General features: G+C 42.6%; 2 protein-coding genes across 2 annotated transcripts in view; one reads left to right on the top strand and one right to left on the bottom strand.

Annotated features, from left to right (window-relative positions):
- The first annotated feature begins 52 nt into the window (after positions 1-52).
- LOC138603572 (calsequestrin-2-like) lies at positions 53-6,529 on the top strand. The gene is made up of 11 exons (XM_069675423.1): positions 53-295; positions 3,462-3,546; positions 3,672-3,772; positions 4,125-4,233; positions 4,935-5,008; positions 5,451-5,581; positions 5,666-5,711; positions 5,811-5,865; positions 5,957-6,057; positions 6,162-6,236; positions 6,320-6,529. The coding sequence occupies exons 1-11, from the start codon at positions 53-55 to the stop codon at positions 6,527-6,529; spliced, it is 1,230 nt and encodes a 409-aa protein (XP_069531524.1).
- Positions 6,530-10,264: 3,735 nt separating this feature from the next.
- Positions 10,265-23,571, bottom strand: part of LOC138603747 (vang-like protein 1) — a 57,986-nt gene continuing 44,679 nt past the window's right edge. Inside the window, exons 6-9 of the mRNA XM_069675645.1 lie at positions 19,522-19,655; positions 14,725-14,872; positions 14,373-14,607; positions 10,265-13,453 (exon numbers count right to left, since the gene is read on the bottom strand). Coding sequence (XP_069531746.1) covers positions 13,193-13,453; positions 14,373-14,607; positions 14,725-14,872; positions 19,522-19,655 — 778 coding nt within the window. The 3' untranslated portion in view covers positions 10,265-13,192. The remainder of the gene's footprint in view (positions 13,454-14,372; positions 14,608-14,724; positions 14,873-19,521; positions 19,656-23,571) is intronic.

Below are 23,571 nucleotides of genomic sequence, written 5' to 3'. Positions count from 1 at the left end.
GGTTTTTATTAACTTCATTCTGGCTTGCAAACACCTCCACAACTAAACAGAAATGCTGCAAATGTGGCTCCCTCTACTATCTGGCATTTGCCTTCACCTTGTCTTCCTTTGCACCGCTGAGGAAGGTCTGGAGTTCCCTAATTTTGACGGGAAGGACAGGGTGCTGGACATCAACGAGCGCAACTTCAAGAAGGCTCTGAGGAGATACGACCTGCTGTGCCTGTTCTACCACGAACCCCTGCCTGCCAACAAGGGCCTGCAGAAGAGGTTCCAGATGACAGAGCTGGTGCTGGAGGTAAGAGACGATGTTCTACAGAGGTGGGAAGAGATACAGTAGTTGTAGAGTAGAAGTATGCTAAGTTCCCAAAGGCCATCCAAGCAACAGCACTTAGCCCAAAGTTACATTTGATTCTGGACCCAGATTATGTTTGTAATGTTATATGCCCATGTAGTACTGAAGCACCTGGGAGGGGTATTCCAATTTATCGGATTGTTGGTTGACCTCTTTGGTCCAGACTTGTGTTCCTATGATTTTTAGTGAAGCTCCACCAGCAGGTCAAAGTTTAACGTAACCAGTGAAATATCTTTAAATGTCAAAAATGACCTGCACAGTAATTATTTAGACTTTTTCAGACATATTCCACTTCCCTATGTTGCTAGATTGACAAAATCAATCAATTCATTTTTTTAAAAAAGCAATAGTTTTAGAATTACAATATATTAGTTAAAAATGATTAAATAAATGTAAAGTTTTTCCATCGATTAGCTAAACTGTTAATCTGCTAATCGTTTTAGCTTTACTTTAAATTGTGAAATAATGACAGTCCGATTAGCTGTCTAAACAGTCTGTTTAGTGCTAGTTAGCAAATGTTAGCATGCTACAAGTAGATGTTAAACATTGAAAAACACGAACGCTTTTAGAATTAGCATATTTATGCTAGCATTTAGCTCCAACACTCACTGCATCCCAGTCCAGGGGCTACATCCTTCAAATGACGCGGCCTACGGAGGATGCGCCATTTATAGCCTGCGAAGGCCACTAAGGCCGAACTGACATGAGACAGTATAGTCTACAGAGGATTTCCTGTTTGTGTCACCAGCTATTCCAGCCCTTACCCTAGCCTCACCAAACGCTGCTCCTGACGCCTGGCAACAGGTAGCTAGCAGGCAACTAGCTAGCATAACTAACGTCACATAACCTATTATTTTAAAGAGAATTTGTTTCAAGGGCCCTTTCGTTTTTTTAAACGTTCAATGCCAACTATTTATTTTAAAAGTGTATTCCTCTGCCATGTAAGAGTCCGTCATCGCGTTTGAATTGGCGCGCAATTAATCTTTGGATACGTTGGAAAAGGAGCGCGCATTTGTTGGCCGCATCTGAAGGAGCCTTCCAAATGCGGCAGCCTTTGTCGGCCTTCAAAGGCTGCAGCCCCTGGATTGGGACATAGCTTGTGCTTCCTCACAGAGCTGCTAGCATAGCTGTAGACTACTGCAATAAATAATTAACAAATAACTGAAAAGGCTAGCTATTTATTTCTTGTCCCAAAGCTCTTTTTTTCTTTTAACGGCCACTACCACTGACTTCCTCAGGATCACTACACGTGAATCATTAATTAAAGAAGACAGTCGGACTTGAGAGACGTATCTGTTGTGACGTAGCCACAGCACTCAGACATATCTGATGTCACTGATAACATAAAAACGTCTCAATAAGCTACAGCTCACATGCCTGCAGGTCAGACTCGCAGCCTCGCTAAGGTGCTCATTTGCCTGTAACCTGTCACAACATGTCATTGGATAGTCAGTAAGCCCACCTGGTAAATCAGACACTGAATGCCTCATGCCTCTGACTCCTCGATGTGTAGAGCGTAATGTAAAGTGATGTATTTCACAACTGTCACTTTTTGATGGACAGAGTCAGTGTTTTACCTGCACACTGTTTAAACCGGCAGCTTTAATCCCATTACGCGCCCTCCTCTGTGGTTCGCATGCATCCGGGGATTGTTTCTAGGTCGTTCCGTTAATTATAGCGTGTTCCCAAAACTCTTCACTAACTGGCTTTGAACTAGAAATAAGTTGACGCGCTCCTGCATCACCTCACTTCTTATTTTTGAGGTTAAAGTGTGCATTCCCGTCACGTTTCCTGCACTTTTTAAAAGCAGACATTCAGTCAAATAGAATCCAAATCTCAGCTTCACAGCGATATTTCTAAATCCCTTTTCTTTTCTCACTAAGTGAAAGTCGAGCAGTCTTGACTCGCAGCTTCCCTCCGACAAGAAAGCTCCACAGGGGGCTCTCAGCACACGCACAGATTTCGGTAAATGAAAAGATGTATTGACGGAGACAGCAGCAGCTGTGCATGCCAGCTCAAATACACAGCGTGGAAGTGCCAAGCTAAATGCAGCGTGCAGAGTAGAAGCTGTCGGCTGATCCGCGGAGTCTCTCTTTAGCAGCTTGGATTTTAGACACGCTGAAGGAATGAATGAGGTATTTTTTCCTTCCTACATCAGTGACTCCCCAAACGTTTTGACTAATAACCTCCCAAAATATAGGAGTTTGTACTTCGGACTTGTTATGAGTCAAACTTTGCAGCATTTCACAAACAAAGCAAGTTGTTCGTCATCTTTCCAATCTTGTTGAACGTCTCATGAGCCCTTCATGGTCCACGCCGGTAGCCTACAATTATGAGGGAATTAGGACCCTATAAATCACTTTATGTAATTGAACGTCAATTTTGCCCCCTGACGAAGCCAAAACATACACTATACAGCAGAAATATAATATTAATGTTACGCTAATCTAATAAATCAATGTTAGGGTTAAAAGCACATATGTGAATAGCTTAAAAACTCCCCCTCAGTTCACAAAAGTCCCCGTAGATCAAGATAAAATAAAATCTAACGTTCTTGTTGATAATTCCTATAAATGATTTTGCACACAAGTTAGCAAGACTGTTGAGAGTTAACAAAACTACAGTTATGCTAGCAGCTCTCTGAGACATATGTTAGTGTGTAGCCTACTGTGGTGGTTTTAGCTAAAGGCTAACATCAGCTTGCTAAGATGCCAACAGTTAAAATGCTAACATGCTTATACTGAGCTGATACAGTCCTGTTTACAGCTTTAATTATAGGTATTTTAGCATGATAACATTTGCTAATTAGCAGCAAACACACTTAGCCAAGGCTAGCTTGATCGGTTCTGGTGTTAAATGAAAGGGCAGGTGGTTGCCAAAGTTGTCCCTAAGTAAGACTGCGATCCTGACAATCCATAAGAACTAAACTACCACAGATAATGCTAAAACAGAGACCCCCAACATTAGAGAGAATACAGTTACATTAGCACAGACATTGCTGTCCTAGCTCAGTTTTTGCGGATCAAGAGTTAAAGTGTGCAGTGATTTTCTGTCTCTATCAAAGAAAACAGCCTTCTCCTGACTGCTATTTGTCTGTGTGAACACTCAGCTCACAGCTCAGGTCCTGGAGAACAAAGACATCGGTTTTGGGATGGTGGACTCACAGAAGGACGCCAAAGTAGCCAAAAAACTGGGTATGACTCGTGTGACAGTAGCCTGGAGATGTTTTTACTGTGCCTGCTGAATGTTTTAGCATTTTTTTCTCTCGATGTAAAGCCCTGAGATAGCTTTCTTAAAGTTGTATACTATACTTCCGCAGGTCTGGAGGAGGTTGGCAGCTTGTACGTCTTCAAGGACGACCGTGTCATTGAGTTTGATGGGGAGCTCTCATCAGACACACTGGTGGAGTTTCTCTTGGATGTAAGTAGACGCTTTGATTCTGTTTCTGTTTTTAGATCTCTGATATCAGTGACATTTCAGTAAGTTTTTTGGGATATAGTTGAGCTCCTCGGCTTTGTATATGTACACACCTTTTCACTTTCATGCCAAGACGTACATAAGATTGATTTCACTCATTTTTTACTCACTGAATAAACCAACATGTTCAATAGTGAACTTTTAAGGGACTCTTAGTTGGATTTCTCTACCGTTGGAAAGTGCCAGGTTGTCTTTATGCTAAGCTAAGTTAACCAGCTGCCAACTACTGAAGAATTTCTTTATGTTTTGCAGCGTTTCTTTGTAGTGAAAATACCTGTTTTATACCGCTCCCTAGGTGCTGGAGGACCCAGTGGAAATGATCAATAACGCCATGGAGCTGCGAGCCTTCGAGAGGATGGAGGAAGATATCCGCCTCATTGGTTACTTCAAAGGAGAGGATTCATGTTAGTTTACCACCAAACCCATATGTTAGTGTGTATCCAAATGTTTTTGAATGTGCGATAATAAAGATAAGGAGTGTTTTATGGGTTAATAAAAACATTTACACTGTTTTTCTGGCCACTAAAGTTGCCTCACTTTGGTCCCCAGGCGCTAATGGGATCAAGATGCTAATGGAGCCACTGTACATCACCCCGTAGCAGGCTGTTAAAGGGAAACCTGCTATCAGACTGTGGCACTTTCCACAGTCTCATGAGAGGCCTTAAATAGCTTCTAGTTCTCTGTCTAATAGGTCAAACTGCAATTATAGTTCCTCTCAAAAAAACAGGAGAAAAAGTGAGAGAGGGAAGATGCTATCTGGTCCAATATGACAGTAGCATGAAGTTTGATTATGGAGCTTATTTCTGTCCGGAGATAGGTTGGTCCTTGGTTGTGACCTTGTTGGGAGCAGAGCCCGGAGCGCATTACAAGCGTATAAAACTGTATTAAGCGAGACTTTGTTACTTTGGGAAGACAGTACAATCATGGTGGGAAATTGAATGAAGTGAGGGGGTGTTGCTGCTTGCCTTCCTGATCGTGTACTGTAGATTTGGGTGAGGAAATGTGACCAGCATGTCAATAGCAAGGTGCTTATACTTTGTAAATATTTTTGTTTCTGTCTTTCTTTTCAGTTCATTAGAAATCTCTTTGTCTCCCTTATTTTCAGACTTCAAAGCTTTTCAGGAGGCCTCAGAGCGTTTTCAACCCTACATCAAGTTCTTTGCTACATTCGATAAATCTGTAAGTCTTGGTGTACAAAATGAAATCATTATCTTTATTTATAGTGTCCAAATCGAAGGAACATTTCATATGACTGTTGATGACCTTTGTAGGCTCAAGAAAGCTGATTTTGATCAGACTTGATGCTAAGCTAGGCTAACGAAATTTCGCGCAAAGACATGAGAGTGGTGTTGATCTTCTCATCTATCTTTCAGCAAAACAAAGCATATAACCAAATTCCCATTATGTCAAACTATTTAGTTTTTATATGTAGCAACATGATGAACTGATGGAAGAAAGCTATTTAGCTTGAAACCATTTTATTTTCAAGTTAAACGCACATGAAAGCAGTAACGTATTGTAAGATTGCCTTTGTTTAATTAGCTTAATCAACTCCTTAAACAAACCCTGTAATTAGCTCCAAATGCTAATCATAATGAAATCCTGGCCCTGTCTGTTTTAGGTAGCCAAACATCTCTCCCTCAAGATGAACGAGGTGAATTTTTATGAGCCGTTCATGGAGGAGCCGGCCATCCTGCCTGGAAGACCTCTGTCGGAGATGGACATCGTCGAGTTTGTGAACCAACACAGAAGGTTGATTAGATTTATGTCTTTTTAAGGCTGAATTCAACGCTGTCAAAACCTGGTTTAGAATTCTATGACATTTTCTTTTTATAGGGCTACTTTGAGGAAGCTGCGGGCAGAGAATATGTTTGAAACGTGGGTGAGTAGTTGTTCAATTTAACCACAGGAGACAGAGAATTGTTTTAAGCTAATTTGAGGTGGTTCAGTGTCTTTGCTGGAAACTGTTCTCAATTTCTAGGAGGACGACATGGACGGAATACATATTGTTGCGTTTGCCGAAGAGGAAGATCCAGGTCTGTGTCTTTTCCATGAACTTTTTTTGTCGTTTCCCTTCCCTTTAGTACCTGAAGGTGAGCTAAGGTTCCTCTCCTTTGTCGTCCCCAGATGGCTACGAGTTCCTGGAGATCTTGAAAGACGTGGCCAGAGACAACACCAACAACCCAGAGCTCAGCATCGTCTGGATCGACCCCGATGACTTCCCTCTGGTTCTGCCTCATCGTTAGCTTAAAATTTCTAACAAGAGTACCAAAGAGTTCCTTTCAGAAGTAAGATAGGACAATGATATACCCAATTTATGTTGTCCCTGCAGCTGACCACTTACTGGGAAAAAACCTTCAAGTTGGACCTGTTTAGACCTCAGATTGGTGTGGTCAACGTCACAGATGTAAGTAATGGTTCAAATCTTGGTTAAAACTGCACAAAGTGAAGCTTTAAGTACCTTGAATTTCTTGTTCCCCTGTGATCCAGGCGGACAGCGTTTGGTTGGACATGTCCAACGACGAGGACCTGCCCACCGCCGAGGAGCTGGAGGACTGGATAGAGGACGTTCTGTCAGGGAGGGTGAACACGGAGGACGATGACGAGTCCTCTGACGACCGCGAACACCCTGACAGCTACGTCACAGAGGACAGCTACGAACGCCAGGACCCGGATGACGAAGATGACAGCGATGACTAACCTGAAGGGATAATTGTTAAAGTCCTGGCAGTCAAGACCTGGGTCAAAATACTGAACCGAGCTAGCTGGGCACATTATAACTGAATTAGTGACATTCAAAAGTAGCAATGTAGTAATATTAGAAGAAAATGTGTGGTGTCTTTGAAACTGATAGGATGATAAAAACAGAAGTGACTACAGGCCTTCATGGGAAAATCCTGGCCCAGTTTATAATAAAGTTAGCACAGCGCTTAAAGCAATAATTCCCCTGTACTCATCAAGGATCAAGATATCGGCATACTCAAGTTTCTATGTCACATACACATGATATTTAAAGAAATCTTTGCCTTTTTGGGGCAGCGCAGCAACTGTAGTGACAGATCATCACCTTTGAAGCTGCTAAGGCTAACGTGTTAGCAAAGTTTCCTGGTTACATATCCACCAGACATAAGAAACTTTGCATTCCTCATATTAAAGGAGTTTAAGTGATGAATCTAACTCAAATATTCATGTTCCTTTGAGCTCCATTTTGGGTCTCCACCAACCCCTAAGAAAATGATCTGGATTTTTAAGCTAATAGATGCTCGAAAGTTTTGACTAGCTAGCTGCTAACTTTGCCTGTGTGCTGTTTGGTGCTGGTCGACTAACGTACAATTGGTTTTTAGAGCTTTTAGCTAAATGTGTTGAGGGCACTGCTGACTGAATCGAAACATTAAAGCTGCGTCCACAAGATGCTAACATGCTAGATTAAGCTAACAGGAACTGCATTCTGGTGACAATTACTTTGTGAAGAATTGATTTTTAGAAGCTTTGAGGGTGACAAATGATTTGATAGGTACAACTTTTGAGTAAAATATTGCAGGGCAAAATTAAATGTTCTGTATATAAAATGCTAATATGCTAAACCTGAATTATAAGAACAACAAATTAAAGTATTTTGTGAACATTCTGATGATTTAAAACCTCATTAATAAAAGTACAAAACAACTATGTAATGTGAATGACCTCAGCCAAGAGCCAAGCTAGCTGTTGCTCTGCTAACTAGCTTAATTAACTGGCTGCTAGCTAATGATTAATATTTAACCTACACACCCAAGTGTGGTATCAATCTTCTCACCTTACTCTGGGCAAGAAAGCTAACAAGCTAACGTGTTTGTTGAAGACTTCATAAGCTTTTTTTCATGTGTGTTGTCGTGTGTGTGTAAAAACACACATACACTTCAGTTTTCTCCCTCATTAGGAAGGTCCAGACTGCTGCTGCTCAAGACAGCAGATTGGCACATTTTCTCCCTCAGTCCACGAGCGATTTCACCTTGAATTATTCAAACATCAGTGAATAATTTAGCATCGTTATGCCTCCTAATAGGCGAGGGGGACCAGGACAGTGAGGCTGGGGGAGGTCACGGATGAGGGAGTCGGGGGTGAGACGGGCTAAAACGCTGCCCACTGGGCCTCACAAACTGCATAAGGAGCGTACACACCGGACATGAATTAATAATACAAGGCCATGCTATGAATGATTATCCCCCTGGAGGTGGAAGTGATGTAAACAGGATGTTGTGGGATTTACACATAATCAATGCCGTAAGAGAGAGATGAGAACATTCAACTTAAACGTGACCCGAGGCAAGAAGACATTTCACGCTCTTCTCTGAGGGGAAAAGGAAGTGTCATAGTGCGAGTGTGCGATGTTCTGCGAGGCCTTCAGGTTACATAATCCTGTCAATGTCAAGTGTGATGGTGTTTTACATGATAGTCGACAAAAAAGGAGGGCAGGAGGACTGAGTTCACACACACACACACACACACACGCACACTTCCTTAATCCCAAGAGAGGAAGGAAGACAGAAAGGTAGTGTGCGTGAGGGTCGAACAGGCTCGAAATAAAAGATGAAAGAACAAAGGAAAGACAGGAGTACGATGTGTTCAGGTGCTCAAAACTGAAGCAACTAGAAGAGGATTTTCTCTCATGCTTCCATGTGCACATAACCAAGTCATTACCAGACAAATCGAAAGAGAGGAATGAAGGGGAAGAAAAACATTCCATTTAGATGCAAATGCTCCTCATTTTCTCCTCCGTCCTCCTCTCTCCTGCTCGTCCCAGCCCAGGCGGCGATGGGAGCGGGATTAACCCTAGGACAGATGAGTTCCGACAGGCGGCCTCGCGTCCCGAGCTCGCGGGGGGATGAGGTTGTTTGTTTTCGGCACTGGACACTGACACTGACATTCATTTACCCACAAGCCCCGGCTGCGCCACTCTGACAGGCTGACGGCAAGCCAATTACCGGTGAGCTTCATGACAACGAAAAGCCACCAAAATAAGGGCAAAAAAAAATAAATGTCACGCAGCAGGGCCGCGCGTTTAATGGGCAGCGACAGAGGAGGAGACACTGAACATCTGAGGGCGCAAGAGAGCGTTTAAAGGATGAATCCGCTGTAAAATGATTCATAACATGTTGAGACTTTCTAACTTTTGGTTCAGAAGCGGGGGAAAATTAGGACTAATCTTAATGTCTCCCTATAGAAAATGACGACTGGTTAAGATAATCAAAAGATAATGAAAAGTTCATGTTCTTGGTGCAAAACTTCAAGAAGCTCGGCACGGTTTGATGGTTTGTAAACATCCATCTTCCTCTTGATCACATCCTGGAGGTTTTAAATGGGGTTCAGATAAGGACTGGGCTGGCCATGACATGTAGAGAGAGATGCTGATTTAAGGAACATTTGGAGTGGTCTGTTATTTTTTCCAGAGCTGTGGATACAGCTGTAAGAAAGAGGAACGAACAAAAAAAAAGAAAAACAATTGTGAATATGATTGTATACGTTGCTGTTAAAAGTTAAAAGTAATACGTTTATATTTTGTTTCTCAACAGAGGACACAGAGTCATGTCCTTTGGGTCATTTCTTGTCTTCCGTACCGCACAGTGAACTGAACATTAGGAATTCACTTTCTGGATCATTAGTGTTTGGCTTACATGAAGATTTAGAAATGTTTTCAAACATCTAACAATTAAACTTTTTAAAAAATCAGCTACCTACAGTATAACCGACTGAAAATGTAATACTCCTTTTGAAATGTGTAAGGCATTCTGGGATATGTAGGAAATAATAATACCAGTAGAAGAGCAGTTAATCACAAAACAGAGGATAAAACTTAATATACAGCAGTTAGTTCTGACCGAGTAATCTGATTGGATAAGAGGCATTCCGATATAGAGTATAACATCACTCCGACTTAGCCACATGTTCTGAATACTGTTAATCAACATTACAGCAGACTGTGTATGTCTAAATTAATCAAGCTTGTACCTCTGAATCACACAGCAGACTCTTATTTCATTGGTTGATGATACATTGAAACAAACAGGTAAATGTTTATGATAAAAACAGCTGATCTGTGGTAACCTGGAGACACAGAGTGCAGGAGAATGTTTGGGTTGCTAGGCAACAAAAGTCCAGTTTTAGTTAAGTTGGGGAACTAGTTGAGTTGCTGTTGATTAATACTCTTGACTACTACTTGCTGCTTGTGTAACTGTTGTATAAAAGCAATATCACACTAAAGATCGTGCTGTTATAATGAATAAAAGCATGGCTGTGGGAACGTTCAAAGCCGTGTTGATATCGGGGACACCTTCACTAATTAAAAAAACCAAACAATTTAAACCAAAATGGCGGAAACAAAAATGGCTTTCGGAGACAAATTTTCTACCAAATCCAGTCGTTTTACAAATGTTCATAAAAATGTTTATTCTTTTTACAAATGCGAACGCTGTGAAACTGAAGCATGTCTTACATTGCGCTGTCACGTCTCCGCCGACGGAGGACCGTGACCTGGCAGCGGCGTGACAGATGGTGCCGATGTGGAGGGGAGAAGGCTGGTCGTGTGAACTGGAATGGCAAACGTACATTCATACATACTTACACACATACATGCTTGTTTACATAAATAGGTACAGTGTAAAAACAGGAGGCACAGTCACATTGGGATCATACAAAGTTCATGTGTCAGCAGGTACAAAATATGACCAGTTGCAGGAGTTAAAAAAAGAGATTGGCTGTTTTTAAAGTGTTTTTGTTTTGTCATTTAAACAGTTAGAAGTTTACAGTGAAAGAAGTTATTTTTCACCCCTTAGGCACACACACTGACAATGCGAGATTTAACAGCCAGGGGGCAGTAGGGGACAATCCTGCTCAGAGATACAGAACATGATATAAGTATAGGTATGAGTTACACATGAGCTCAGTCAGTATGACAATTCTTTTTGTCTTTTGTGAAATACTGGACACGCCGACATGATCTCAAAGTGTTATTTTAGTGCCTTTAGCTTAACTTAATGGTGTTTTTCTGGTTTTAAAAGACGGGCTGATTCATCACGTGAAAGAGAGTCCCCTTTGAGTGAATGTTTGTCAGACAACAGAAGTGAGACAAGTTAAAGGAAAACCAGACGGTCCAGTTGGGAAGGAGGTTCCACCCTGCTGCAGCTCTCACCTTTGATAAACACTCTGTTGATTTATTATCATGTATTTTGTATTCTAGTGTTACAAGCAAAACCAGTGAACCCTGAAACATTAAATTATACTGTGAATTCTCAAATCGGTGCCTTTATTAGCCCAATGGCCTGATAGTGTTAATAACTGCTTCAGCACCTAATTATATCAGTACAGCAAGAGTATAAGGTGTTTTACTTAAAGAGGGGGTTTTATGCACAATCACATTGTAAGACATATATATCATTTTACATACATGTCCAGACTAAGCATAGGTGAAATTTCAAATCTGTAGGTAAAAGTATGTTGGAGTAATCCCCAGGCTTCTCTGCTCAGTCTGCAGGCTGCTGTGAACGCCAGGTTTCACACAGTTTTTTCTACACGCTGCACTTTGTGACGTCACAAGAGCTGGCCAAGCAGAAGAAAGCAGGCTTGTAGGCGGCGGGGTTTCTTAAAGGGACAGAGCTGACTGAGTCGCAGTTTTTTTAACTGGGAATTATGCTAAACTACTCCACAGGTATCACAGTGTGAAATATGAGGCTTGAAATTAGCATAATACCCCCCCGCCTTTAAGTTACCTTGTGTGAAACTTTTCAAATTAAAAGCCTTGCAGCCTGGGGCGTTACGGCAGCCCTGTAGCCCTATGACCCTGTCCACATTTGGTATCAACATGTAGTTTTTGTGATCGGACTCATTCAGATCTGATCGCTCAGGCTCTGCTCACATTTGGTTTCATGCATGTGTCCTGGGTGGTCCGATCACAAGTGGACAGCTCTAAGCACAGCTGTCTACACCCTGCTTCAACGAGCCTCCCAGAGTACAAACTCCCAGACGTGTGTGTGGATAAATGCGTCCCAGACCACCTCCGTATGTGGCCTGAGTGATCGGGTTCACACCTGCACTGAAGGCTCACGAGAACCATTCTAACACCAAATGTGAACGGGGTCATAATACTGAGATGGCCTGGGACACATTTATCCACATACGTCTGGCAGAGTGTGTGCACATGTATCCTGGGCCACCTTAAGCACCGCCCACTCCCCCTGTATCCACGGCAACGATATAACATTTCTCTGCTGTGTTTCATAAAAATCGTATTTTTTTATCATGTCACTTTGTTTCTTGACATACCCCCCCTTTTTTTTTACAATACAGTCTTCCCTTTAAAGCAAGGCTTTTATTTTGAAAAACGTCAGAAGAAGGTGCGCTTTGTTGACAACAAAAAAGAAACGACTGGAATTAGAGTATAAAACATAAATTACATTAAAAAGAGAGACTGCAGAGAGCAGACTATGACATGATTCTGTTGCTGTACTGGTAGAATTAGTGCTCTGCAAAAATGAAAGTAGTGAGCTCCTGTAGTGCACTCCAGTTGAACTTACAGTATTTGTTTTTCTGATATGTAACTCTTAGAAGAAATCAGTAGTACTTTCAATTTACAACATCCCGGCTCCTCCTCGCTGCCTTCCCTTCCCATCACGTCAGACAGATGCTGCGGACATGGAAGCCCCTCAGAAGATCGCTGAACCGACGAGGCAGGGCGAATGTTTGTGGTGCATGTGTCCACCTCTGAGCGTCTCTCACGATCCGGTTCATCCAGAGTTCAACCTGGGGGTTTAATACGTGTGTGTGTTGTTTCCAACTGGAGTGGAAATATTTGGGATTTTGCTCCATTGCACCTGGAGGGAGAATGGTGCACGAAGGCAGGTCAAAGCAGCCAACGTTGGCTGCGAGGGTTAGCACTCAGGGGGACTGTTGTGCTGCTGCGTCCGGCCTAAGGCAGGTGTGAGTTGGACTTCTCGGCGGCTAGAAAAAAGTGCGTCTGGAGTCACACCATCGCACCTTAGTGGTTCGTCTGTCTGTTTAATCGTCCCGCGGAAATAAAGGAGTGACCGAGACGACGAAGTGTCGGAAAACTCAAAGATTCCCATCTTGTTTGGCTGCAGCGTCTCAAACAGGAAAGGAAGGAGTGATTGTGTTGACACAAACTAACACACGTACTGCATGTGCACCGAGACGTCCTTAATTCTCTCTTCTGTTTTCATCCAATCACACACATCAAGATCAATATATTCAAACGTGTTATTTATAGATTCATATATAATATATAAAAAATCCAAAAAAGTACAAATAAAAACCCAAAATGAAACATTTGAGAGCAACAAAACAGCGTGAGGAGGAGTAAAAAAGAAAGTTCTACACGGAGGTCTCCGACTGTAGCCGCAGCACGAACTTGTGCGACTTCGGGTCGATGTATTCCTCCGACATCTGGATGTAAGGGATCTTCTTGGTCGTCACCACCAGGCTGAAGTCCACGCACTTCAGCTGGAAGACGGTGCCGTCTTTCAGGCCGCTGGTGACCGACGCCTCGCTGATCAGCATCCACTGACGGGACAGCCAGTGGTCCCGGCTGTACTGCAGGGTGGGCCCCGGGGTCAGGTAGCTCTCCAGGAACGCCTGGGTGGTAGAAATAAACACATTTTAACATTTAAAGGTTTAAATTTACAAGCTTCATATTTCACTCTGTGATACATGTGAAGTAGCTTAGCATAATTTACAGTTAAGAAAAAACAGCTCTGATAAACTCACTACTCTCCCAGCACCAAACAGCATCCAGAGTTAGCAAGCTAGCTAGTAGCGTAGTGGAGTTGGTGGAGACCAAAATTGAGCTAAAAGATGAGTAACTATTGGACTTACATTCATCTAATACTGTTTTTATTTGGATGCAAATGTTGCTCTGTATCTGCTACATATAATTGAGACACTGTTTGCTAGCATATTTGATTAAATAATAATAAACTAAAGCAATCCACGCAGGTTTAAAGGGGGGGGTATTATGCTAATTTCAAACGTCATATTTCACTCTGTGATAGCTGTGGAGTAGCTTAGCATAATTTACAGTTAAACTGGTGTTCTGTGCAGCCTCTGCCTGAAACAACTCAGTCAGCTCTGTCCCTTTAAGAACACCCGTCCCTACAGGCCCACTTTCTTCTGATTGGCCAGCTTGACGAGCAGAGCCGTTGAGCAGAGTGGTGGAGTAAAACATTTTTCCAAAGCAGACTGAGCTGCTGGGTGGGCGTGTCCTTGAACTGTGCAAAGGGCAGGAAGTTCTGTGGTGTCTTGGGCAGACGCCCAAATATAGAGTTCCTCCAATTTGTGACATCACAAAGTGAAGCGTCTGAAACCTGGTGTTCACAGCAGCCTGCAGACTTTTTTAGCAGGAGATTACTCCAGCATACTTTTACCTACAGATTTGAAACTTAACCCACATTAAGTAAGTACTTCCAACATTGTAAAATTATATATAGCATACAACATAATACCCCCTCTTTAAGTCTCAATGCAAACACAATAAGCACGTGAGCTGAGTTCCGACCTTGGGCGTCATGTTGTTGGTGATGCAGAAGGCCAGGTGCTGCTGGATGCTCTCCATGCTGTGGCAGTGCTGCTGCTTGGTGGTCCTCAGGTACTTCTGCAGGGCGCGGGCCATGGAGGGGAAGATGGCCTGTGCAGCCTCTCGAGGGTCCATCACGTCTCCCGGCGCCTTCTTCTGCTCCTCCTCCTGCATGCGCTTGATGTGCGTGAACGCCTCCTCTACTGCCACCACCAGGCTGGGAGGACACATGGTAAGCAACGCTTCGGTTAGTGGCTAAAGTAGTTCGTTCCTCCTGACAGAGTGTCAGCAACTCTTGGCTAGAATATTCTGTCTGTTAACAAGCATGTATTACCGTGCTTTGCGTTTGCGAACACGCCTCTCGTGCTCCGCCTCCTCGTAGTACAGCTCGTTGTGACTGGTGTCTCGGCGGCGGGCGGCGGCTGCGATCATAGCTCTGGACTGCGAGTGGGCCATTCCTGCCGCTGCGTTGTTCCCAGGACCTGCAAAGAGAAAGGAAAGGTAACTGAATATATGCGTGTTTCTCTCGTAATCACAGGCAGGTAGAGATGAAGGTAAAGGAACAAAGCGTTTGGTGATGACATAAAGTGCAATGTGCTTTCAGAGTGGAGTAGACAACTCTAGATGCACATAAACCTCGGCCTGTTTCCTTTCATCACCGGCAACTTTTCTCCGAGCACTCGTTGATCATTCAGCGAATCCAAGAAGAAGAAGCTCACCCACACATGACTCTACATATTCAAACATTCCCTTTACTCGGTGCCTTCAGGAAAAACGAGGCGTCCAATTAAAGCAGCGTCTCAGGCAACTTCAAAACTGTTAAGATTTCTGAAATTAGGATGGGAGGCTGCTGATGAACCCCGCCTGATGTTAATGCAGGTTAAAAGAAGGCAGAGCGGCTGAATTATTAATGAGGGGAAGGGATCGAGCATGAGCAGAATAATTCATGGACGGAGAGGGGGGATGTTTCAGCACCCCCTGCTCTGCCGCACTTAGGTGGGATTTATGGCTGAGAGATGTTACAGGGAAGGAAGCTGTTGGAAGTTAGCTTAGAGTTTCGTATGTATGCGCTGGAAGAAAATGCCCATCATATAAACCCTTAGATCAGGTGTGAGCCCACCACATCCAGGTGCCTTCACCTGCAGCATGAAAGTAGTGGAATCTACTAAAGTAAGAGCAAAAAGTGTGCTGCATTAAAACTACCCCAACCCATGTCATATACTCAAAATGAAGTTACATGTTAAGCAGTAAATTAATCTTAGAACTATTCAGCTGTGAACCATAGACTGTATATAAAAAGGACGGATGGATAAGCACCGCTAGGCCTCTTTGAAAGGTTGGAAGGTGGCCATTGTAGCCACATGGCTATCGCAGGTAGCTACATGCTAAAGCATACCCTGCTTTATCTACAAAATTAACCTGTATTAAACACAGAGCATAACTGCACTATGAACATGTTAAGAATGGTGGTAAATCACTTTTCTCATCTAGTTTCATACAATCTGACTTAAACCAGTGATGCAGGTTTAAGGCACGTACACATTAGAATCGACAGTCATGTGATCAACGTCAAGGCAACGTCGTGGTCGGCCCCGAGTTTGATTAACAGACTGAATGAGTAATAGATACAATAAAGACCTAACCACTGTAACATCGTCACTGTTTACTGCATCTGTGATGTCAGACGGTGATGCAGCAGAAAAGAGACCGAAAGCAGGATACTTCACTGGCAATGGGAAAACAGACAATCGGCATCTATAAGCGTGTCTTCCCGGGACCTAATGCATATGCTGCTGATTGCAGACAGCCTACACAAATATTGATAAGGAGCAAGTACAAACAACAGTTTGCAACTCTGCTGCAATAATGTACGCAACAATAATGTAATGAAGGAGTGCCCCATTTTCCTCCCACCCTGAGAGTGTGGCTTTGGACCCCCTCACCTCGAATTAAATTAATGACCAAGTTTAGCCGCACATTTTAGAACACATTTATTTACCTATTTTATGGCTTTTCACTTTCTACATTTTATTTATTTATTTTTTTTACATATGACCGACTTAAGCTGTTCAGCTGATCAGCTGCTGCTGCGAGCGTCTCTCCCTCGTCGCTCTGGGCAGCTGAGCTTGAACCGTGGATCCAGCGTCACAATGGGGATGGATTCGGTCCGCTCATCGGACTCAGTGTGAACCGGGTTTCCAACTGCTGTCTAAATGCATTCTTGAAAGCACGTACGTATTATTTCTGTATTTCAGTCGACTAGTCTGTGCACGAGTACACATTGGCTTTACTTTCAAATCAAAGAGAGACATAACAATGTAATACACACAAAAACATATGTGCCTTGTTTTTTAATGTGGCAGGAAAATGTATGTAAAACATTCATACAGTTATTTAAGAATGAATGGACTCTTATTGTGAAAGGAACCACACAGAAAACGCCTTTCATCCGCAGGGATTCATCTCCATCTCTTAATATCGCGAGCCGAGAAAACAATATAAACACCAAGCAGCTCATCGGGCATCATAAAATCACCTGAACCCATTCGGACGCGGTGTGTAATTGAGTGTTACGGCCGCTTTGCGCTCAGAGCTTCACTCCTCTTTAATCAAGGAGAGATTACAGTCTGCTCCTGCATTCGTCTTATTTATTAGAACGTCTGTGCGGCTGCAGGAAGAGCGAAGGAGTGTGAAGCGAAAGCTCCAGACGAGAGAGACGGAGGGAGACGGAGAGGTCCCCGATGCAGCATCCAAGGCGGATGAGACACGAGAGAGAGATGACAAGGCCGGCGGCGTAATAGCTATTGATTTATCAGCCGTCTCCGCGCTCAACATTTTATAAGAGGCGGAAGAAAAGAGGGAGACAAATAGCAGCAGGAAAAATAACAAAAAAACCAAGAGGGAGTCAAGTTAGTGCACTTTAATGAAGCTTGAGTACACTTAAGGGAGAGTGATAATTTAATAGAGGGTTTGTGTTTCATTCTGCCAGCTGTCGTGAGCACGAGTGAACTTTTTTCATCAACCTGTGGCATGCGGTGAGTGAAGAGGAGCGGGTTGGGGGGGGAGCGTGAGTGGATCCACAGTGATGGAAGTGTGCGTTTCACTCAGTGAAAAGGAGGCTTTTCGTTCAGCTTCAAGGGCATCTGACAGGGCTGGAGATTTAAGGATAACGTGAACACAGGCGGTCTGTGAGGGGGGCTTTATCAGGAGCAGCGTTGGAGTTACTTACTGTCCAAAAGGTAGGCTTTCAGTTTAGCTCTAAAGACATCTTAGCGTCAGAGTAAAGAGACACAGAAGTGGAGGAGAGAATTAACATTCAATTTGAGCAGGAGCTTCAATCTCTGAGGTACCAGAGCGTAAAGGCACATATCAAATAACCACTCTTTTATTTGCGCATGCTGTAGCCTATTAACTACAAATCACTTATGCTTGTTTTATGTCTGCAGATCAATTTTCTTCCTTGTAGGCAGCCATTTCTTTCATCATATTCGATTGCAGTGTGAAAATCAACTTGCAGAGACCTGAAATGTGCTTTGGATGGTTACTCTGTCGCAGCAAACTTGAATTATTGTTGCTAGCTAACGCAGCTGCTAGCAGTTTTGTGAAAGAAACACAAATATATAAACAAAACTAATAACATCGCAGGCAATTTACTGGTTTTGACCATCAACACAGAACCAATACATTCAGGGGTAAGTTGTTCTGGTAGGTAATGTAAGCTAATGTTAGCAAACCTAGTAGTTTAGCAAGTTTAGCTACTGTTACACTGTAGTTAGCAAACTAGCTAGTAGCGCAGTGGAGTTGGTGGAGACCAAAGTTGAGCTAAAAGTAAATATAGGACTTACATTCATCTTGTAATGTTTTTATATGGATGCTAATGTTGCTCTGTATCTGCTACATATAATTGAGACACTGTTTGCTAGCATGTTTGATTAAATTAAAAATAAATTAAAGCAAACCCTGCAGGTTAATAGGGAGGGTTTATGCTAATTTCAAGCTTCATATTTCACTCTGTGATACCTGTTCACAGTATCTTAGAATAATTTACAGTTAAAATAAAATTCCTCATTTTTCTCACACTGGTGCTCTGTGCAGGCCCTCATACAGCCTCTGCCTGAAACGACTCAGTCAGCTCTGTCTCTTTAAGAAACCCCGCCCCTACAAGTTCGCTGTCTTCATTGATTGGCCAACTTGACGAGCAGAGTGGAAAACATTTCTGAGGTGGACTGAGCTGCTGGCTGCTCGGCTGTGTCTCGGGCAGATGCCCAGATATAGAGTTCCTCCACTTTGTGACATCACAAAGTGAAGCATCTGGAGAAGTCTGTCTGAAAGCAAGCGTTCACAGCAGCCTGCAGAGGATTACTCCAACATACTTTTACCTACAGATTTGAAACTTCACCCACGTTTAATATGGACATCCTATATTGTAACATTGTTTATATGTTTTAAAAGGTGCAACAGCATTATACCCTCTCTTTAAATATTTCACTAGCAGACTAGTTGTAAAGCTGTAATCCATAGAATATAGCACCCACAGAAATTTATACTCTATAGTATAGAGTTGTATACTCTACAACTCTGTTGTTACAACACAAGAGCTCAGCTCCTCTGACCCGCATTTAGCTGACAGGAGCAATGCAGATGCTAACAGCTGTTAACTGACCCACAACACACTACAACTTTACAGCCTTACCTACTTTACCTCAAGAACTCCAAAAAAATCTCGGGTTCCAGTTTCTGTAATGCAAATATTTGCTGTCTTCTTTCTTTCTTTTATGATAAAAGACTAAATATAATAGTTTTTTATTATGTGGGTCAAACAAAACAAGCATAACAATCCATTTTTCTATTTTAGTGTTTTGAAGAGAAAAAATATACAGGTAAATATACAGGAAGTCAAGCTGCTGTAGAAAAATTAATGTGGAAATCAATGGAAAATAAAGGTATTTCTCAGTTTTTCAAGACATTTTAGAGAAAAAAACAAGCATATTTTGTCCAGGAATGCTAGCTTTAGGAAGGGAAAGATCTGTTAAGATGCAGTTCACCAAAAAAAACAAAGCACAGACAAAGACACAGCATGCAGTTTAAAGACCATCCCACTCACCCTCAGCGGGGGCTGCTGGGAACTCACCATCCACGTTGTAGACCTTGAGGCCGGCAAGGTGCTTAGCTGCGCGGGACTTGGAGGCGGAAAGCAAGGCCGGGTTATGGACCGGGAAGTCGCAGTAGTAGTGCTCCAAGATGGCCAGAGCTGCCCGCTGAATGCTGAAAAGAAGAAGAATAAAGTTAAGCTTGAGTCGAGGGAAATACGTCAGGTGAGATCCAGGTAGCTTACCGCCAGTGTGAGAGGCTGAGAGAAGAATGTGAGAAACATTAGCCACGGGACGTTTTTCACTTGTGATATCGAATACGAGGAAATCCCTGCAGTAATTCAACAACCCTTCTTGCTGAATACAGAAGAACAATGAAGAAGACAGGAGAGGGCAAAAACAGAAGGAAGTATGAGCCCAGAGAGCTTCTCGGCTTTCTTTGAAAAGTTGCTAAGACTGAAAAACTCTTTCTTGAGGATAGAAACTGTCGTCTACTGAGGGGGAGCAAAGGGTTCTCATGTGGGAAACTGGAATTCACTTAGTAAATAACCAACCTTTTCCACAGTTAACTAATATTAATAATGGGGGGATGACAAGTAAGAAAATGAGGTAAAACAGTCAGAGGCTAATGTGTGCTCCTAGCAGCAGCCATACACCACATCCTCATCCATACCACTGTGGGTAAGAGAACATGCCAGGACTTGCCCGTCATAACACAACACTATTAATCCAATTGTACATGAGTGGGGTGTTTTCACATGTTATGTGACATAAATCATCGGCTCCTGTATAAAACACTGCCTCTGGTTTCCTCAAAGTGAGCTACAACAGAGGCTACAAGACTGGTAGCTAATTTAAGCTAATGTTAGCAAACCTAAGTTTAGCTACTGTTACACTGTTTTAAAGCATATACTTATTTAATAATTTAATTTTGGTCTTACCCACCGTGTTTTTCTTCACCCTTACGGCTCTTTACATTGTCTTTCATATATGAAGCTGCAATCCTAAAAACAGCTCTGTGTTAGCAAGCTAGCTAGTAGCGTAGTGGAGTCGGTAGAGACAACAGTTAATATAAACATACTTGTATAATAAATATACCTACATTCATCTTATAATAATTTTATATGGATACTACTTTTGCTCTGTATCAGCTACATATACTGTAATTGAGAAACTGGTTGCTAGCATAGATGCTAGCTAGGTTAAATGAAAAAGAAAATAAAAGCAATCCGCACAGGTTTAAATATTTCAGTAACATTCTCGTTTTAAAGCTGTAATCTATAGAATATATAACCCACAGGAATTAAGTATTTACTGCAACTCTGATGTTACGCCACAGGAGCTCAGTTTCTCTGACCTGCATTTAGCTGACAGGAGCACAGCAGATGCTAACAGCTGTTAACTGACCCACAGCCCTTTGACTTTCCTGCTTAACGCTGAGTCTTTTCCAATATGTGTGTGTGTGTTTGTGTGGATATATCTGCCAGTGTGTAAGCCCTCAGTGTGTCCTGTGTCACTCTCTAAGCCACGTGGAGAGCTAACTCAATATACATGAGCAACAACACATGCTAGCTAGCAACATGCGCCTTCTATTATCCCAGTGGAGGATGACAGTGCAACTTCTGACCCTCTCATGAAAGCACTTCATGCTCTTATCTGATCTCTTGTGATTTCCTTTGTCAGAACAAACCATACATTAGGTGGGAGGACAACTTGAAATGCCACAGACAGATAGAAATCTTTCATGCATCCAGTCAGCATTCTAATGTTATTTATTCTTACTGCTTTTCCATCTGGTGACTGTCACATGAACACAAGCTAACAGTTACATCCTGACATGCTAACCTTACAGATGTATTTTCCATTTAATTACATAATAAAAGGTACTTTTCCTTTTTTTTCCCACTTGTGCACATATTACAGCTTAAAAAAGTGTAATATTAAGAGGTCCAAACCTTGATTATGTTGCATTTGTCCTGTTTTTTTCCTGTTTTTTTGGACGTCTTTAATTGTGTTTACTTGCTTTTATACTGGAGTGACGGCAGAGAAGATTAGGCTATACTGTGTGTACAGTAGGGGTGGGAATCGCAGGGTACCTCATGATACGATACGATACAATACACGATACGAGGCACAATACGATGCACAATACGATGCACAATACGATACAAGATACACGATACGATACACGATACGATGCACAATACGATGCACAATACGATGCACAATACGATGCACAATACGATACAAGATACACGATACGATACACGATACGATACATGATACGATACACGATACAATACACGACACGATGCACAATACGATGCACAATACGATACAACATACACGATACGATACATGATATGATACACGATACCATACACGATACGATGCACGATACAATACACGATACGATACACGATACGATACACGATACGCTGCACAATACAATGCACGATACCATACACGATACCATACACGATACGATACACGATACCATACACGATACGATGCACGATACGATACACGATACGATACACGATACGATACACGATACGCTGCACAATACAATGCACGATACGATATACGATACAATACACGATACACATTGCAATACACGATACAATACATGGCCCACGATAACGATAATATCATGATACAGCGATAATTTCTATATTGCAATCACGATATCTGATAACTTCTTCAGCCAGTTTATTTCCATTCACAGTACCCTCATTCATGTCATAAGCGCCACCAAGAGGAGTCATCAAGTGGTGTCAAAATCACAGGAAAAATCTGTTTAGAGCCTCATATATTTGTAAATTAAAATACCGATATTTGCCGCCAGCCATCGATAATTGTTTTCCACTTGTCAGGACAACGATATACTGCCAAATCGACATTTTGTTAATTCTGTTATCTACCTTAAAAATATCAGTCTGTTGATTATTAAGGCAGGAAGGGGCGTTTGTTTCCGCTAAAGCAGCAGGAAGGAGAGTGATAGCAACTCCCTTGGTTAACTAAAGCTCTCTCTAGCATTAAGCATTCAGAGCCGCTACAGAGAGAGTCATTGTTAAGTGATCAATTGCTAAAAGCTGAGTCAGAGTTCCTGCTGCTTCCTAACTTCTATCAATCATTAAACCGAGCAAACATGACACGAAACCTTTCAAACCAGGCAGCTCGACTGAAGACAGCTTTGTAAACCTGCTGCCTTTGAGACCAACGTAGTTGACCGTTGCCTGCTTTAATGTTTCTGCTTATGACCAACAAGCCAGGGAATGTAAACTGGGAAGTCTCCAGCTGGGAATTTGTTTAACCCCAACCCTGGTGCAACAACTATCTCTGGCTGTAAGGAATGCATTCATATTCAGCTTGTCTGGTCTGACAAGGGGACAAAAAAAAAGCTTCCTCTGGCCCTCAGATTGGCATCAAAGGCCAGGCAGGCAGACAGAGACAAGCCTTCAGGGCCCCGGGGCCCGGGCCGGGTCTCCATTATGATAAGAGAAAAGATGGCTGCCAGAAAAACAGGAATGTGAGCAGAAGCTGCTGAACGATCTCTGTATGATGCTCTGTTCATGTTTGTGACTACACGTGCAGTAATCTGTCATTTGCATGTATACGATGCGATTATCCATGCACACACTCACACACGCGTGTCAGTGTTTGTGTGTCAGGCTGACCAGATGCTGCTCTGCAGTCTGCAGGGAGCACTAATTAGCCGTGTGTTTACAGTCACAGACGGACGACAGAGCGAGGCTGGGCCTGCTGCCGGCCAAGCAGGGATGAATGGCACCGCTTACAAAGGATGACACCCCCAAAGCAGCCTGCTAACACGCTGAGACCATTACCCACACACGCACACACGCACACACACACACACACACACACACACACACACACACACCTGTCTGTCTGTTAAGGTCACATTAAGTTAAAATGATGCTTATGAAGGATGCGCATCAGTATCGGCCTAAAAAAATCCAGTATCGGTTATTAGCTTTATTTGCTATATAATTTTAGCACTTCAAGGATATGTCTTTTGAAAGCGAATGTTTATACAGTACGACTCGGCTTAAAATGCTCTGCTCTTA

This window comes from Semicossyphus pulcher, unplaced genomic scaffold (assembly GCF_022749685.1).
Source record: "Semicossyphus pulcher isolate SPU_LCO1_2020_fin unplaced genomic scaffold, fSemPul1.0.p SCAF_24, whole genome shotgun sequence".
NCBI lineage: Eukaryota > Metazoa > Chordata > Actinopteri > Labriformes > Labridae > Semicossyphus > Semicossyphus pulcher.
This window is presented reverse-complemented; position numbering and strand designations above follow the sequence as displayed.

What these genes read in the sequence shown, in the direction of transcription:
- LOC138603572 (XM_069675423.1), top strand. Translation starts at nt 53, where the DNA reads ATGCTGCAAATGTGGCTCCCTCTACTATCTGGCATTTGCCTTCACCTT. An exon ending in CAAAGTAGCCAAAAAACTGG is followed by an intron (nt 3,547 to 3,671) that starts GTATGACTCGTG and finishes ATACTTCCGCAG; the next exon opens with GTCTGGAGGAGGTTGGCAGC. An exon ending in TTTGTGAACCAACACAGAAG is followed by an intron (nt 5,582 to 5,665) that starts GTTGATTAGATT and finishes TTCTTTTTATAG; the next exon opens with GGCTACTTTGAGGAAGCTGC.